The sequence below is a fragment of the Astyanax mexicanus genome, chromosome 21 (assembly GCF_023375975.1).
Source record: "Astyanax mexicanus isolate ESR-SI-001 chromosome 21, AstMex3_surface, whole genome shotgun sequence".
In the NCBI taxonomy this organism is placed as follows: Eukaryota; Metazoa; Chordata; class Actinopteri; order Characiformes; family Acestrorhamphidae; genus Astyanax; species Astyanax mexicanus.
The window spans coordinates 42,500,330-42,516,078 of NC_064428.1; the positions used below are offsets into that span (position 1 = coordinate 42,500,330).

Here is a 15,749-nt window from a genome sequence, read left to right on the forward strand (position 1 = left end):
ATGGGTGTGTGTTACAGGACCTGAGTGTAAGCACGGTGCAGGATCTGATGGGGGTGAACATTGCTGATCTGAAGACGTTTGAGGAATCTTCAGTAATTCAGGCCTGGGTGGCTCAGCAGAAACAGTCTGAATTAAACACCCTGAATATTGACCTGCAGGGGGGTATAGATGATATCAACACCTCTACATCTGCTCCAGTTACCATTACTTCCATAACTGACAGTGAAACCACCACCATCTCTACTGAAACCACCACCACTGCTGCTGAAACCACCACCACTGCTGCTGAAACCACCACCACTGCTGCTGAAACCACCACCACAGCTGCTGAAACCACCACCACAGCTGCTGAAACCACCACCACTGCTGCTGAAACCACCACCACTGCTGCTGAAACCACCACCACAGCTGCTGAAACCACCACCACTACTGCTGATACCATCACCACTGCTGCTGAAACCACCACCACTGCTGCTGAAACCACCACCACAGCTGCTGAAACCACCACCACTGCTGCTGAAACCACCACTACTACTGCTGATACCATCACCACTGCTGCTGAAACCACCACCACTGCTGCTGAAACCACCACCACAGCTGCTGAAACCACCACCACTGCTGCTGAAACCACCAATACTGGTGAAACCACCACTACTACTGCTGAAACCACCACTGCTGCTGCTGAAACCACCACCACTGCTGCTGCTGAAACCACCACCACTGCTGCAGAAACCACCACCACTGCTGCTGAAACCACCACCACAGCTGCTGAAACCACCACCACTGCTGCTGAAACCACCACCACTGCTGCTGAAACCACCACCACAGCTGCTGAAACCACCACCACAGCTGCTGAAACCACCACTACAGCTGCTAGTGAAACCACCACCATCTCTACTGAAACCACCACCACTGCTGCTGAAACCACCACCACAGCTGCTGAAACCACCACTACTACTGCTGAAACCACCACCACTGCTGCTGCTGAAACCACCACCACTGCTGCAGAAACCACCACCACTGCTGCTGAAACCACCACTACAGCTGCTGAAACCACCACTACAGCTGCTGAAACCACCACCACAGCTGCTGAAACCACCACCACTGCTGCTGGAACCACCACCACAGCTGCTGAAACCACCACCACTGCTGCTGAAACCACCACTACAGCTGCTGAAACCACCACCACAGCTGCTGAAACCACCACCACTGCTGCTGAAACCACCACCACTGCTGCTGAAACCACCACCACAGCTGCTGAAACCACCACCACTGCTGCTGAAACCACCACTACAGCTGCTAGTGAAACCACCACCACAGCTGCCATTGAAATCACCATCACAGCTGCTGAAACCACCACAGCTGCTATTGAAACCACCACCACAGCTGCTGAAACCACCACTACAGCTGCTGAAACCACCACCACAGCTGCTGAAACGACCACCACTGCTGCTGAAACCACCACCACAGCTGCTGAAACCACCACAACAGCTGCTGAAACCACCACCACTGCTGCTGAAACCACCACCACTGCTGCTGAAACCACCACTACAGCTGCTGATACCACCACCACTGCTGCTGAAACCACCACCACTGCTGCTGAAACCACCACCACTGCTGCTGCTGAAACCACTGCTACCACTGCTAGTGAAACCACCACCACAGCTGCCGTTGAAATCACCACCACAGCTGCTGAAACCACCACAGCTGCTATTGAAACCACCACCACAGCTGCTGAAACCACCACCACTGCTGCTGAAACCATCACCACAGCTGCTGAAACCACCACCACTGCTGCTGAAACCACCACCACTGCTGCTGAAACCACCACCACAGCTGCTGAAACCACCACCACTGCTGCTGAAACCACCACTACAGCTGCTAGTGAAACCACCACCATCTCTACTGAAACCACCACCACAGCTGCTGAAACCACCACTACTACTGCAGAAACCACCACCACTGCTGCTGAAACCACCACTACAGCTGCTGAAACCACCACCACTGCTGCTGAAACACCCACCACAGCTGCTGAAACCACCACCACTGCTGCTGAAACCACCACTACAGCTGCTGAAGCCACCACCACAGCTGCTGAAACCACCACCACTGCTGCTGAAACCACCACCACTGCTGCTGAAACCACCACCACAGCTGCTGAAACCACCACCACTGCTGCTGAAACCACCACTACAGCTGCTAGTGAAACCACCACCACAGCTGCCGTTGAAATCACCATCACAGCTGCTGAAACCACCACAGCTGCTATTGAAACCACCACCACAGCTGCTGAAACCACCACTACAGCTGCTGAAACCACCACCACAGCTGCTGAAACGACCACCACTGCTGCTGAAACCACCACCACAGCTGCTGAAACCACCACTACAGCTGCTGAAACCACCACCACTGCTGCTGAAACCACCACCACTGCTGCTGAAACCACCACCACTGCTGCTGCTGAAACCACTGCTACCACTGCTAGTGAAACCACCACCACAGCTGCCGTTGAAATCACCACCACAGCTGCTGAAACCACCACAGCTGCTATTGAAACCACCACCACAGCTGCTGAAACCACCACCACTGCTGCTGAAACCATCACCACAGCTGCTGAAACCACAACCACTGCTGCTGAAACCACCACCACTGCTGCTGAAACCACCACTACTACTGCTGAAACCATCACCACTGCTGCTGAAACCACCACCACTGCTGCTGAAACCACCACCACAGCTGCTGAAACCACCACCACTGCTGCTGAAACCACCAATACTGGTGAAACCACCACTACTACTGCTGAAACCACCACTACTGCTGCTGAAACCACCACCACAGCTGCCGTTGAAATCACCACCACAGCTGCTGAAACCACCACAGCTGCTATTGAAACCACCACCACAGCTGCTGAAACCACCACCACTGCTGCTGAAACCACCACCACTGCTGCAGAAACCACCACCACTGCTGCTGAAACCACCACTACAGCTGCTGAAACCACCACCACAGCTGCTGAAACCACCACCACTGCTGCTGAAACCACCACCACTGCTGCTGAAACCACCACCACAGCTGCTGAAACCACCACCACTGCTGCTGAAACCACCACTACAGCTGCTAGTGAAACCACCACCATCTCTACTGAAACCACCACCACAGCTGCTGAAACCACCACTACTACTGCTGAAACCACCACCACTGCTGCTGAAACCACGACTACAGCTGCTGAAACCACCACTACAGCTGCTGAAACCACCACCACAGCTGCTGAAACCACCACCACTGCTGCTGAAACCACCACCACTGCTGCTGAAACCACCACCACTGCTGCTGAAACCTCCACCACAGCTGCTGAAACCACCACCACTGCTGCTGAAACCACCACTACAGCTGCTAGTGAAACCACCACCACAGCTGCCGTTGAAATCACCACCACAGCTGCTGAAACCACCACAGCTGCTATTGAAACCACCACCACAGCTGCTGAAACCACCACTACAGCTGCTGAAACCACCACCACAGCTGCTGAAACGACCACCACTGCTGCTGAAACCACCACCACAGCTGCTGAAACCACCACAACAGCTGCTGAAACCACCACCACTGCTGCTGAAACCACCACCACTGCTGCTGAAACCACCACTACAGCTGCTGAAACCACCACCACTGCTGCTGAAACCACCACCACTGCTGCTGAAACCACCACCACTGCTGCTGCTGAAACCAATGCTAACACTGCTAGTGAAATCACCACCACAGCTGCTGAAACCACCACCACTGCTGCTGAAACCACCACCACTGCTGCTGAAACCACCACCACTGCTGCTGCTGAAACCAATGCTAACACTGCTAGTGAAATCACCACCACAGCTGCTGAAACCACCACCACTGCTGCTGAAACCACCACCACTGCTGCTGAAACCACGACCACTGCTGCTGAAACCACCACCACTGCTGCTGCTGAAACCAATGCTAACACTGCTAGTGAAATCACCACCACAGCTGCTGAAACCACCACCACTGCTGCTGAAACCACCACCACTGCTGCTGAAACCACCACCACTGCTGCTGCTGAAACCAATGCTAACACTGCTAGTGAAATCACCACCACAGCTGCTGAAACCACCACCACTGCTGCTGAAACCACCACCACTGCTGCTGAAACCACCACCACTGCTGCTGCTGAAACCACTGCTACCACTGCTAGTGAAACCACCACCACAGCTGCCGTTGAAATCACCACCACAGCTGCTGAAACCACCACAGCTGCTATTGAAACCACCACCACAGCTGCTGAAACCACCACCACTGCTGCTGAAACCACCACCACTGCTGCTGAAACCACCACCACTGCTGCTGAAACCACCAATACTGGTGAAACCACCACTACTACTGCTGAAACCACCACTACTGCTGCTGAAACCACCACCACAGCTGCCGTTGAAATCACCACCACAGCTGCTGAAACCACCACAGCTGCTATTGAAACCACCACCACAGCTGCTGAAACCACCACCACTGCTGCTGAAACCACCACCACTGCTGCAGAAACCACCACCACTGCTGCTGAAACCACCACCACAGCTGCTGAAACCACCACCACTGCTGCTGAAACCACCACCACTGCTCCTGAAACCACCACCACAGCTGCTGAAACCACCACCACTGCTGCTGAAACCACCACTACAGCTGCTAGTGAAACCACCACCATCTCTACTGAAACCACCACCACAGCTGCTGAAACCACCACTACTACTGCTGAAACCACCACCACTGCTGCTGAAACCACGACTACAGCTGCTGAAACCACCACTACAGCTGCTGAAACCACCACCACAGCTGCTGAAACCACCACCACTGCTGCTGAAACCACCACCACAGCTGCTGAAACCACCACCACTGCTGCTGAAACCACCACTACAGCTGCTGAAACCACCACCACAGCTGCTGAAACCACCACCACTGCTGCTGAAACCACCACCACTGCTGCTGAAACAACCACCACAGCTGCTGAAACCACCACCACTGCTGCTGAAACCACCACTACAGCTGCTAGTGAAACCACCACCACAGCTGCCGTTGAAATCACCACCAGAGCTGCTGAAACCACCACAGCTGCTATTGAAACCACCACCACAGCTGCTGAAACCACCACTACAGCTGCTGAAACCACCACCACAGCTGCTGAAACGACCACCACTGCTGCTGAAACCACCACCACAGCTGCTGAAACCACCACAACAGCTGCTGAAACCACCACCACTGCTGCTGAAACCACCACCACTGCTGCTGAAACCACCACTACAGCTGCTGAAACCACCACCACTGCTGCTGAAACCACCACCACTGCTGCTGAAACCACCACCACTGCTGCTGCTGAAACCAATGCTAACACTGCTAGTGAAATCACCACCACAGCTGCTGAAACCACCACCACTGCTGCTGAAACCACCACCACTGCTGCTGAAACCACCACCACTGCTGCTGCTGAAACCAATGCTAACACTGCTAGTGAAATCACCACCACAGCTGCTGAAACCACCACCACTGCTGCTGAAACCACCACCACTGCTGCTGAAACCACCACCACTGCTGCTGAAACCACCACCACTGCTGCTGCTGAAACCAATGCTAACACTGCTAGTGAAATCACCACCACAGCTGCTGAAATCACCACCACTGCTGCTGAAACCACCACCACTGCTGCTGAAACCACCACCACTGCTGCTGCTGAAACCAATGCTAACACTGCTAGTGAAATCACCACCACAGCTGCTGAAACCACCACCACTGCTGCTGAAACCACCACCACTGCTGCTGAAACCACCACCACTGCTGCTGCTGAAACCACTGCTACCACTGCTAGTGAAACCACCACCACAGCTGCCGTTGAAATCACCACCACAGCTGCTGAAACCACCACAGCTGCTATTGAAACCACCACCACAGCTGCTGAAACCACCACCACTGCTGCTGAAACCACCACCACTGCTGCTGAAACCACCACCACAGCTGCTGAAACCACCACCACTGCTGCTGAAACCACCACTACAGCTGCTAGTGAAACCACCACCATCTCTACTGAAACCACCACCACAGCTGCTGAAACCACCACTACTACTGCTGAAACCACCACCACTGCTGCTGAAACCACGACTACAGCTGCTGAAACCACCACTACAGCTGCTGAAACCACCACCACAGCTGCTGAAACCACCACCACTGCTGCTGAAACCACCACCACAGCTGCTGAAACCACCACCACAGCTGCTGAAACCACCACCACAGCTGCTGAAACCACCACCACTGCTGCTGAAACCACCACCACTGCTGCTGAAACCACCACCACAGCTGCTGAAACCACCACCACTGCTGCTGAAACCACCACTACAGCTGCTAGTGAAACCACCACCACAGCTGCCGTTGAAATCACCACCACAGCTGCTGAAACCACCACAGCTGCTATTGAAACCACCACCACAGCTGCTGAAACCACCACTACAGCTGCTGAAACCACCACCACAGCTGCTGAAACGACCACCACTGCTGCTGAAACCACCACCACAGCTGCTGAAACCACCACAACAGCTGCTGAAACCACCACCACTGCTGCTGAAACCACCACTGCTGCTGAAACCACCACTACAGCTGCTGAAACCACCACCACTGCTGCTGAAACCACCACCACTGCTGCTGAAACCACCACCACTGCTGCTGCTGAAACCACTGCTACCACTGCTAGTGAAACCACCACCACAGCTGCCGTTGAAATCACCACCACAGCTGCTGAAACCACCACAGCTGCTATTGAAACCACCACCACAGCTGCTGAAACCACCACCACTGCTGCTGAAACCACCACTACAGCTGCTGAAACCACCACCACCACTGCTGCTGAAACCACCACTGCTGCTGAAATCACCACCACTGCTGCTGAAACCACCACCACAGCTGCTGAAACCACCACTGCTGCTGAAATCACCACCACTGCTGCTGAAACCACCACCACAGCTGCTGAAACCACCACCACTGCTGCTGAAACCACCACTACAGCTGCTGAAACCACCACCACAGCTGCTTCTGAAACCACCACCACTGCTGCTGAAACCACCATTACTGCTGCTGAAACCACCACTACTGCTGCTTCTGAAACCACCACCACTGCTGCTGAAACCACCACTACTGCTGCTGAAACCACCACTACTGCTGCTGAAACCACCGCTACTGCTGCAGAAACCACCACTACAGCTGCTGAAACCACCACCACAGCTGCTTCTGAAACCACCACCACTGCTGCTGAAACCACCACTACAGCTGCTAGTGAAACCACCACCACAGCTGCCGTTGAAATCACCACCACAGCTGCTGAAACCACCACAGCTGCTATTGAAACCACCACCACAGCTGCTGAAACCACCACTACAGCTGCTGAAACCACCACCACAGCTGCTGAAACGACCACCACTGCTGCTGAAACCACCACCACAGCTGCTGAAACCACCACAACAGCTGCTGAAACCACCACCACTGCTGCTGAAACCACCACCACTGCTGCTGAAACCACCACTACAGCTTCTGAAACCACCACCACTGCTGCTGAAACCACCACCACTGCTGCTGAAACCACCACCACTGCTGCTGCTGAAACCACTGCTACCACTGCTAGTGAAACCACCACCACAGCTGCCGTTGAAATCACCACCACAGCTGCTGAAACCACCACAGCTGCTATTGAAACCACCACCACAGCTGCTGAAACCACCACCACTGCTGCTGAAACCATCACCACAGCTGCTGAAACCACCACCACTGCTGCTGAAACCACCACCACTGCTGCTGAAACCACCACCACAGCCGCTGAAACCACCACCACTGCTGCTGAAACCACCACTACAGCTGCTAGTGAAACCACCACCATCTCTACTGAAACCACCACCACAGCTGCTGAAACCACCACTACTACTGCTGAAACCACCACCACTGCTGCTGAAACCACGACTACAGCTGCTGAAACCACCACTACAGCTGCTGAAACCACCACCACAGCTGCTGAAACCACCACCACTGCTGCTGAAACCACCACCACAGCTGCTGAAACCACCACCACTGCTGCTGAAACCACCACCACAGCTGCTGAAACCACCACCACTGCTGCTGAAACCACCACTACAGCTGCTAGTGAAATCACCACCACAGCTGCCGTTGAAATCACCACCACAGCTGCTGAAACCACCACCACTGCTGCTATTGAAACCACCACCACAGCTGCTGAAACCACCACCACTGCTGCTGAAACCACCACTACTGCTGCTGAAACCACCACTACTGCTGCTTCTGAAACCACCACCACTGCTGCTGAAACCACCACCACAGCTGCTGAAACCACCACTACTGCTGCTGAAACCACCACTACTGCTGCTTCTGAAACCACCACCACTGCTGCTGAAACCACCACCACAGCTGCTGAAACCACCACCACTGCTGCTGAAACCACCACCACAGCTGCTGAAACCACCACCACAGCTGCTGAAACCACCACCACTGCTGCTGAAACCACCACCACAGCTGCTGAAACCACCACCACTGCTGCTGAAACCACCACCACAGCTATTGACAGCACCACCACTACATCAGATTTCTGCACGTTCCTCAAGAACTACAGCAGTATCGACCAGTACCTGGAGAAGGTACACCTGTGTTCATCCCCTCTTTCTCCCTCTACCTTTACTCTCAGTCTTCTTCATTCATTCAGTCCTGCTGTTTCTCCCTCAGTTTGACTCTTTCAGATGTATTTAATGCAGTAATCCATATTTAAAGCTCTCTGTTCTCTCCATTCCTCTCTCTATCTCTTATTTCCTCCCTCTGGATCTCTGTGCAGGAGCCGGTTGTATCTGCAGCTGTGGGCAGGCAGACGTTGGCATGTGTTTGGTCTCGTGCTCTCAGTGCTTCGTCTCAGGATGAGGTGGATCAGTGGTTTAATGTCAGACTGGGTCGGTACCTGCCCTTCCTCAGCTCTCAGCTCATCAACTCCACTCAACTCAGCGGCGCCTCCTGCCTGTCCTACAGGAAACTGTGAGTCTGTGTTTGGTGTGGTGTTAAATCATTCTATCATTGTTAAGAATTACATCTTTCTGTGATCTAAAAATAACATATTATTATTATTCTGATCAGGGTTTCAGTTCTGGGGAGCAACTATAATTTCTCAGGCACTGATTTCACCCCAGCTGATGTCTACAGCTCTATAAAGTCTTATCTGAAAAGCAGTGGTAAGCACAGCTACATTTATCTCTTTCTATCTCTCCCTCTGTATGTTCATCTGTACTCTGGAGTCTCTACACATTTATTAAGTTTATATATAAACGTGTTTCTGTGGTTTATGTATGTGAGCATATCTGTATCTTGTAGATGGATCTCCACGCTGTTATAACTCCTCTGATCCCATTCTGAACTCCACTGCCTGGTTTTCTAACAACATTGGATTCTTCATCACCTTCATCACCCTCACTGACCTCCAGTCCTTTGTATCAGACAGCAAGGTAACAAACACACACCCTCTTATCTACATTTGTGTTAGTAATTAAGGTAATTTGTACTCACTGAGGTTTTATTGTGTTCTGTAGATCGGTGTGTTCCTGGAAAATCCTCAGAATCTCCAGCTGTTTAACAACACAGCAATTTCAGCCGACGTCACCAAATACTACAGCTCCCAGTTATTCATCCAGAACCCTGCATTAAACCCCCTCAGGTAACACCTACACACTAAACACTGCAGCTCCCAGTTACCAGGGAGGGAGGAGTTTAGGTTTATCTACTTGGATGATATTAAAAAAAAATTAAACCCCTGAAGATCATGTATCCCACTTCTGGCAGGATCTCCAGCTATTCCTGGGGAATTGCTAAATAATAATGATGGAAAACCAGATTGCGTTCAGTTATTGGCTTAGTTTCCCCACCCATCAGCTATTAATTCCTGCTTATCAAAACCAGCGATATGTTATAATGTAGCCCACAGGAAAATAACATGAATTGCCTGAGTTTAATCTTATTACACTATTTATAATATGTTTTGTTTGCGGTGTGTTACTGTTTGTTTGAATATAGTTTTCAAGGTGTTCTCTCGTGTGGAGCTCCTGGCTCTGTGTTCATGTCTATTGGATCTGAAAATGCCAAGACCATGCTGGACAGCATTAATAAATTCTGCAGTGCGATTGATCCCCAGGTAATGTTATGACTATTTAACCTACTGATAGATATATTAGATAGTTATACTCAAAAATGTTGAATCAGGACTGTTAAACAGTTCTGAAATCCTTAGTGGCAAAGCCATCTAAATTTTAAAGTTTGCAGGTTTGATCCCAGATAATTCTCGGACTGAAAATTGTATCTACACTCAGAAATAGTCTTCTGTGGTTGGAGAATCTTATCTCTCTGTCTTTACTGTTTCTTTACTCTTTCTCTGTTTCTTTACTGTGATAATTCACCTTATTCCTTTCCCCTCAGGTCTCAGCAGCACTAGTCAGAAACTTCCCCACTATATCCACCTCCACCATCCAGACACTTGGAAACCAGAGTGTTGGTCTGACACAGGGTCAGATATCCACTCTGACCCCCACTGTGATTAACAGCACTCTGCCTACACTCAGCATCGTCCCCGGCTGGAACCAGGGTCAGGCCAACGCCCTCATCCAGAGCATCACTAGTGCAGGATTCACTGTGAGTGTACACTGCACACAGATCACCTGGATAAGATGTTCCTGCTCTGACCTGGAGAACATTTACTACCACTAGTAAAGACCTTTAACAGCAGGTTACCATGATTTCTGTTAGTAGTTTGTAGAAATTAAATTCTGCATTCTCATTGGATGATTTACAGATCAACAGTTCCTCCTCTCTGGTGTCTTTGGGAACTCTTGTTGGAGGCGTTCCCTCTGCAACCATCAAGAACATCCCACCCAATGAGGTTCTGACGGCATCCCAGAATCCAACATTCATCACCAACATTCTGTCAGCGCCGGCGATTCTCCAGAGTTCAGTCGTCCTGAAGGTAAAATATTAATAAATGTTTAGTTAGTAAGTGAAGAATATCTGTATTATTTAGTATATTAATTATTATCAGACTCAGTCAGAAAGGGTTAACAGAGGATCATCTTTACCTGAGAACCAGATCCACACAAATATCTCAGATAAAACCAGATCAGATTCCACAAAAAAACACAGAAACATCAAAGCAGTATATAAAGTTCTCCTCCTCTTTGTTCTAGATTGTCTCTGTGAACAAGACTAACGTGGTGCAGAATGTTCCAGATGCTTTGGCAGCATATGTTCCCCCAGTGCTGCTGACAAACCTGAAATCTGTTGATGTTACACTGATCAATAACAAGAGCTGGAGTCAACAGCAGGTAACAGATTACTCACCTGTCCGTTCACTCCGCCCACTAAACCTGTAAAAACCACAAGTCTGATTCTGAATATCCCTGATTTACCTGATCATGTAGCTCTCTGACTGTTTATATTCTGTTTGTTGTGTTTGTGTTTGTTTACCAGGCTACAGTGCTGTTTGGAGCCGTTTCTAAATCCACAGTTGATACAGAAGTGTAAGTTAAATACAATCAGATTCACATAAACTGTGCTTTAGATAGAGTACAAATGATTTCACTTTGTCTAATTCTGGACAACCTATAATAGCGATGAACCAAACTAAACACAAAATAGGATTTTCCCAACTCATTAGCAACTAGCATCATTTTGCGGTTACTATTGGATAGAGATTAGCATTACTAGCAGTTAGCATTGGATAGCGGTTAGCGTAGTCTTGCAGTTAGCATTGTCGAGAGATTAGCATTGCTTAGTGGTTAGCATCATCTAGCAATAAGCATCACCTAGCACTTAGCATTAACTCACCTTTCTACAAGTGTTTTTCAGAAATCTGATTGGTTATTTATTGCCCTCTTGTCTCTTCCAAAACATCTAAACTTAAACATAGCAGGGTGAGCTTCCCCCTATCAGAGATTAGCTAAGGTAGCAGAACACAGGAGCTTCTGCTCTGACTCACCGGAGCTCTCTTTAAACACTTCAAATACTTCAGGGTTTACAGCTGTGTTACTGATATAAGAGCAGCAGATTAGCCTTAGTATATGGCAATATTCAATCATTCTGGGATATTATTAAATATGTTTGTACTGGGAATCATTTAGCTTATCATTATAAAAAAGGAAGAAAAATAGAAAATAAAAAAAATAAAAAGAATAAAAAAAAATATTTTGCCACTACAGACACACTCAATGGCGCCCTCTTTTGGATGTTCCATGGTACTGAACCTCTAAATCACATTTGATTTGATATTTTTGTAACTGCAAATATGTCCATATTAATGTCTTCTTTTGCAAACCATTAACCTATGGGCCCTTGAGCTTGATTGCTTGTACAGTTGCTGAGAAACAGTTTTTTGCTTTAGCCCCACCCCCTGGGGCATATGCTATCTCAGAAGATAGGAATACAGACCTCAAGTGGCATTCAGAAAAATATAATCAGTCAAGAGATATGGCTGTTAGAATAAATTTAGCTTTACTTCAGGATGATTAATTTGCATATGGCAGCAGTGTTGTGTTGAAATTCAAGATTTTTCAAATAATTAATGTTTGACATTCTTTGACAAGTTCTTTGACATCAAATATGTTAGGATTGGTCAAAAATCCACAGAATAGTTTGCAATTTGGGCGGAGCGTCATAGTCCAATTACATAGTCCATAGTTCAATTGCAAAGTTGTGGGCCTTGACCCAAGGAATAAATCTAAAAAAAAAAATTCTGAATAGTCCCCATGGTTCAAGACCCACAAATTTAAAATGCTTTGCTATAGCACCAACATCATGCCACTGTAGGTAGTCTTTGGTGGCTGAGTTAGGTCATATCTACTGTACCTTCTCTCCAAGTTTGGTGTTTCTAGCTCTTACAGTTGTTGCTCCAGACTGCGTTTTATCCTAGAAAAAGAATAATAAGAAAAAAACTGACTATTTCAAGAAAGACCTTAATAAATCTGTTCTCCACAGCTGGAAGTTCATGAAGAAATGTCTGATCATTGCTGGTTTGTCTCCCCCTGTAGGCTATCAGAGTCAGTACTGCAGGGATTCACCTGTAGCTCAATAAAGACTCTATCACAGCAGAAGATCAGACAGCTGGTAACAGCCTGTAGACCACGTGCAGGCAGGAACAAGGTCGTCCTGAAAGAGTCTCAGGTATTTACAGTCCTGATATTCAGACATCCTGCTTTATTATTAAGTAATTAAAGAGGAAAGATGGTGTAACACTGGTGTAATGGTGGATGTTCTGTGTTGTAGCTGACCTGCATGTACAACGCTGTGAAAGATGACACAACTCTGAGCTTCACTGACGTACCTTCAGACATGCTGCTCTACTACAGGTGTGTACCTACAAAATCTACACACTTACAGTCTATTTAAGGATTCTCTTTAAAGTGTGAATCATGTTCTCTGTAAACTAATGGATTGTATATGTGTGTACTGTAGCTATAGTAGGGTTAAGTCGGTGAACTGCAGGTCGTACTTCAGTGCTCTGGGTGCAGCAGATTTCTCGGTTCTTTCCAGCGTTCCCAGCAAACAGACGTTGTTCAAGAACGCTCAGAGCTGCCTGGTAAATCACAAAACACACAAATCAACACTTTCTTTAAGAGTAATACTAACAGATATACACTCTAACATGGTCTTTGTTCCTGTAGGGTATATCTGGAGGTAGGCTGAGCAAGGATCAGGTGGGGGTTCTGGGTAATATGATCTGCACACTGAACCCATCCTACATCCAGAACTCTGATCCACTCATCCTGGAGAAACTGAAGAACTGTGGAGATCTTTCTGACTCTCAGGTCGCCGCCATACAGACACTGCTATTCTCTGGAAACACTCCTTATGGGTAAGGAGAATGTTATACATAAGTCAAGTCAAGAGGCTTTTATTGTCATTACATCTGAGTACAGGTACACAGTGTGATGAAATTACGTTCCTCCGGAACCATGGTGCAACATAGAACAACAAGCAATAGACGACATAAAGTGCAGGAGTGACGACAGTGCAACATAAAATTATAAAATTATAACACTAAATAACAATAAATACAATAAATACAAAAGACGAGACAATTTAAAGACAGGACAGTGCAGTACCGATACGGTATAATAAAGTGTATAGTGGGGATAAGGTGCAGAGATGTGTGACATACTGTAACATATAGAACATATATAATCACAGCAGTTACTGAGGTAGAGTTTATAGTTTTTAAGAGTGCAGCAAATAAAGTCATGTCAGCCTCTGTGTGCTGACTGGGTGTGTGTGTGGGTGAAGTTCAGTTCTTTGTGAGTGTAAAGGGGGGGGGGCGGGGTGTACAGTTTAGTTTTGTGCGAGTGTGTTGGGTGAGTGGTGGGTGGGGTGGGGGTTCAGTTCTGTCTCTGTGCGTTGAGAAGTCTGACTGCCTGGTGGATGAAGCTGTTGCAGAGTCTAGTAGTGGAGGCTCGGATGCTCCTGTATCTTCTGCCGGACGGCATCAGAGCGAAGAGTCCGTGTGAGGGATGGGTGGGGTCGTCCACAATGCTGGTGGCTTTGCGGATGCAGCGTGTGGTGTAGATCTCAGTGATGGAGGGAAGAGAGACTCCGATGATTTTCTCAGCTGTCCGCACTATCCGCTGTAGGGTCTTGCGGTCTGAGGTGTTGCAGTTCCCAAACCAGACGGTAATGCAGGTGCTCAGGATGCTTTCTACAGTCCCTCTGTAGAACATGGTGAGGATGGGGGGTGGGAGGTGTGCTTTCCTCAGTCTCCGCAGGAAGTAGAGGCGCTGCTGGGCTTTCTTTGTTATGGAGCTGGTGTTGAGGGACCAGGTGAGGTTCTCTGCAATGTGAACACCGAGGAACTTGGTGTTATCCACAATTTACACAGCAGAGCCGTTGATGTTCAGCGGGTGGTGGACACCTGGAGCTCTCCTGAAGTCAACAACCATCTCTTTGGTTTTATCCACGTTAAGAGATAGGTTGTTGGTTCTGCACCAGTCCGTCAGCCACTGCACCTCCTCTCTGTATGCTGACTCGTCGTTCTTGCTGATGAGGCCAACTACAGTTGTGTCATCAGCGAACTTGATGATGTGGTTTGAGCTGTACTTTGCAGTACAGTCATGAGTCAGCAGAGTGAACAGCAGTGGGCTGAGCACACAGCCCTGGGGGGCGCCGGTGCTCAGTGTGGTGGTGCTGGAGGTGTTGTTTCCAATCCTGACTGATTGTGGTCTCTCAGTCAGGAAGTCTAAAACCCAGTTGCAGAGGGAGGAGTTCAGGCCCAGCAAGCTCAGTTTTCCTATCAGATGCTGAGGGATGATGGTGTTGAATGCTGAACTGAAGTCGGTGAACAGCATTCGAACATAGCAGTCTTTGTTGTCCAGCACTTCATGGACTTCACTTTCACTTTGTTGTTCTCAAAGCACTTCATGATGATGGGAGTAAGTGCAATGGGACGGTAGTCATTAAGGCAGGACACTTGAGACTTCTTCGGCACAGGGACGATGGTGGTCGTCTTGAAGCACGTCGGCACGATTGCAGTACTCAGAGAGATGTTGAAAATGTCCGTGAGAACATCCGTGAGTTGTTCTGCACATCCTCTGAGCACTCTGCCAGGTATGCTGTCTGGTCCTGGGGCTTTCCGTGGGTTGACTCTGAGTAGAGTTTTCCGCACATCAGCTGAGGACAGGCACAGTACC

General features: G+C 49.1%; 1 protein-coding gene across 1 annotated transcript in view; it reads left to right on the top strand.

Annotated features, from left to right (window-relative positions):
- LOC103036435 (mucin-16-like) overlaps nt 1-15,749 on the top strand; it is a 53,813-nt gene that overhangs the window by 17,505 nt on the left and 20,559 nt on the right. Inside the window, exons 21-34 of the mRNA XM_049469398.1 lie at nt 18-8,687; nt 8,879-9,072; nt 9,172-9,266; nt 9,406-9,536; nt 9,621-9,745; nt 10,102-10,219; nt 10,501-10,713; nt 10,874-11,044; nt 11,262-11,399; nt 11,545-11,594; nt 13,101-13,233; nt 13,336-13,418; nt 13,525-13,648; nt 13,734-13,924. Of these exons, the coding sequence (XP_049325355.1) occupies nt 18-8,687; nt 8,879-9,072; nt 9,172-9,266; nt 9,406-9,536; nt 9,621-9,745; nt 10,102-10,219; nt 10,501-10,713; nt 10,874-11,044; nt 11,262-11,399; nt 11,545-11,594; nt 13,101-13,233; nt 13,336-13,418; nt 13,525-13,648; nt 13,734-13,924 (10,436 nt within the window). The remainder of the gene's footprint in view (nt 1-17; nt 8,688-8,878; nt 9,073-9,171; nt 9,267-9,405; nt 9,537-9,620; nt 9,746-10,101; nt 10,220-10,500; nt 10,714-10,873; nt 11,045-11,261; nt 11,400-11,544; nt 11,595-13,100; nt 13,234-13,335; nt 13,419-13,524; nt 13,649-13,733; nt 13,925-15,749) is intronic.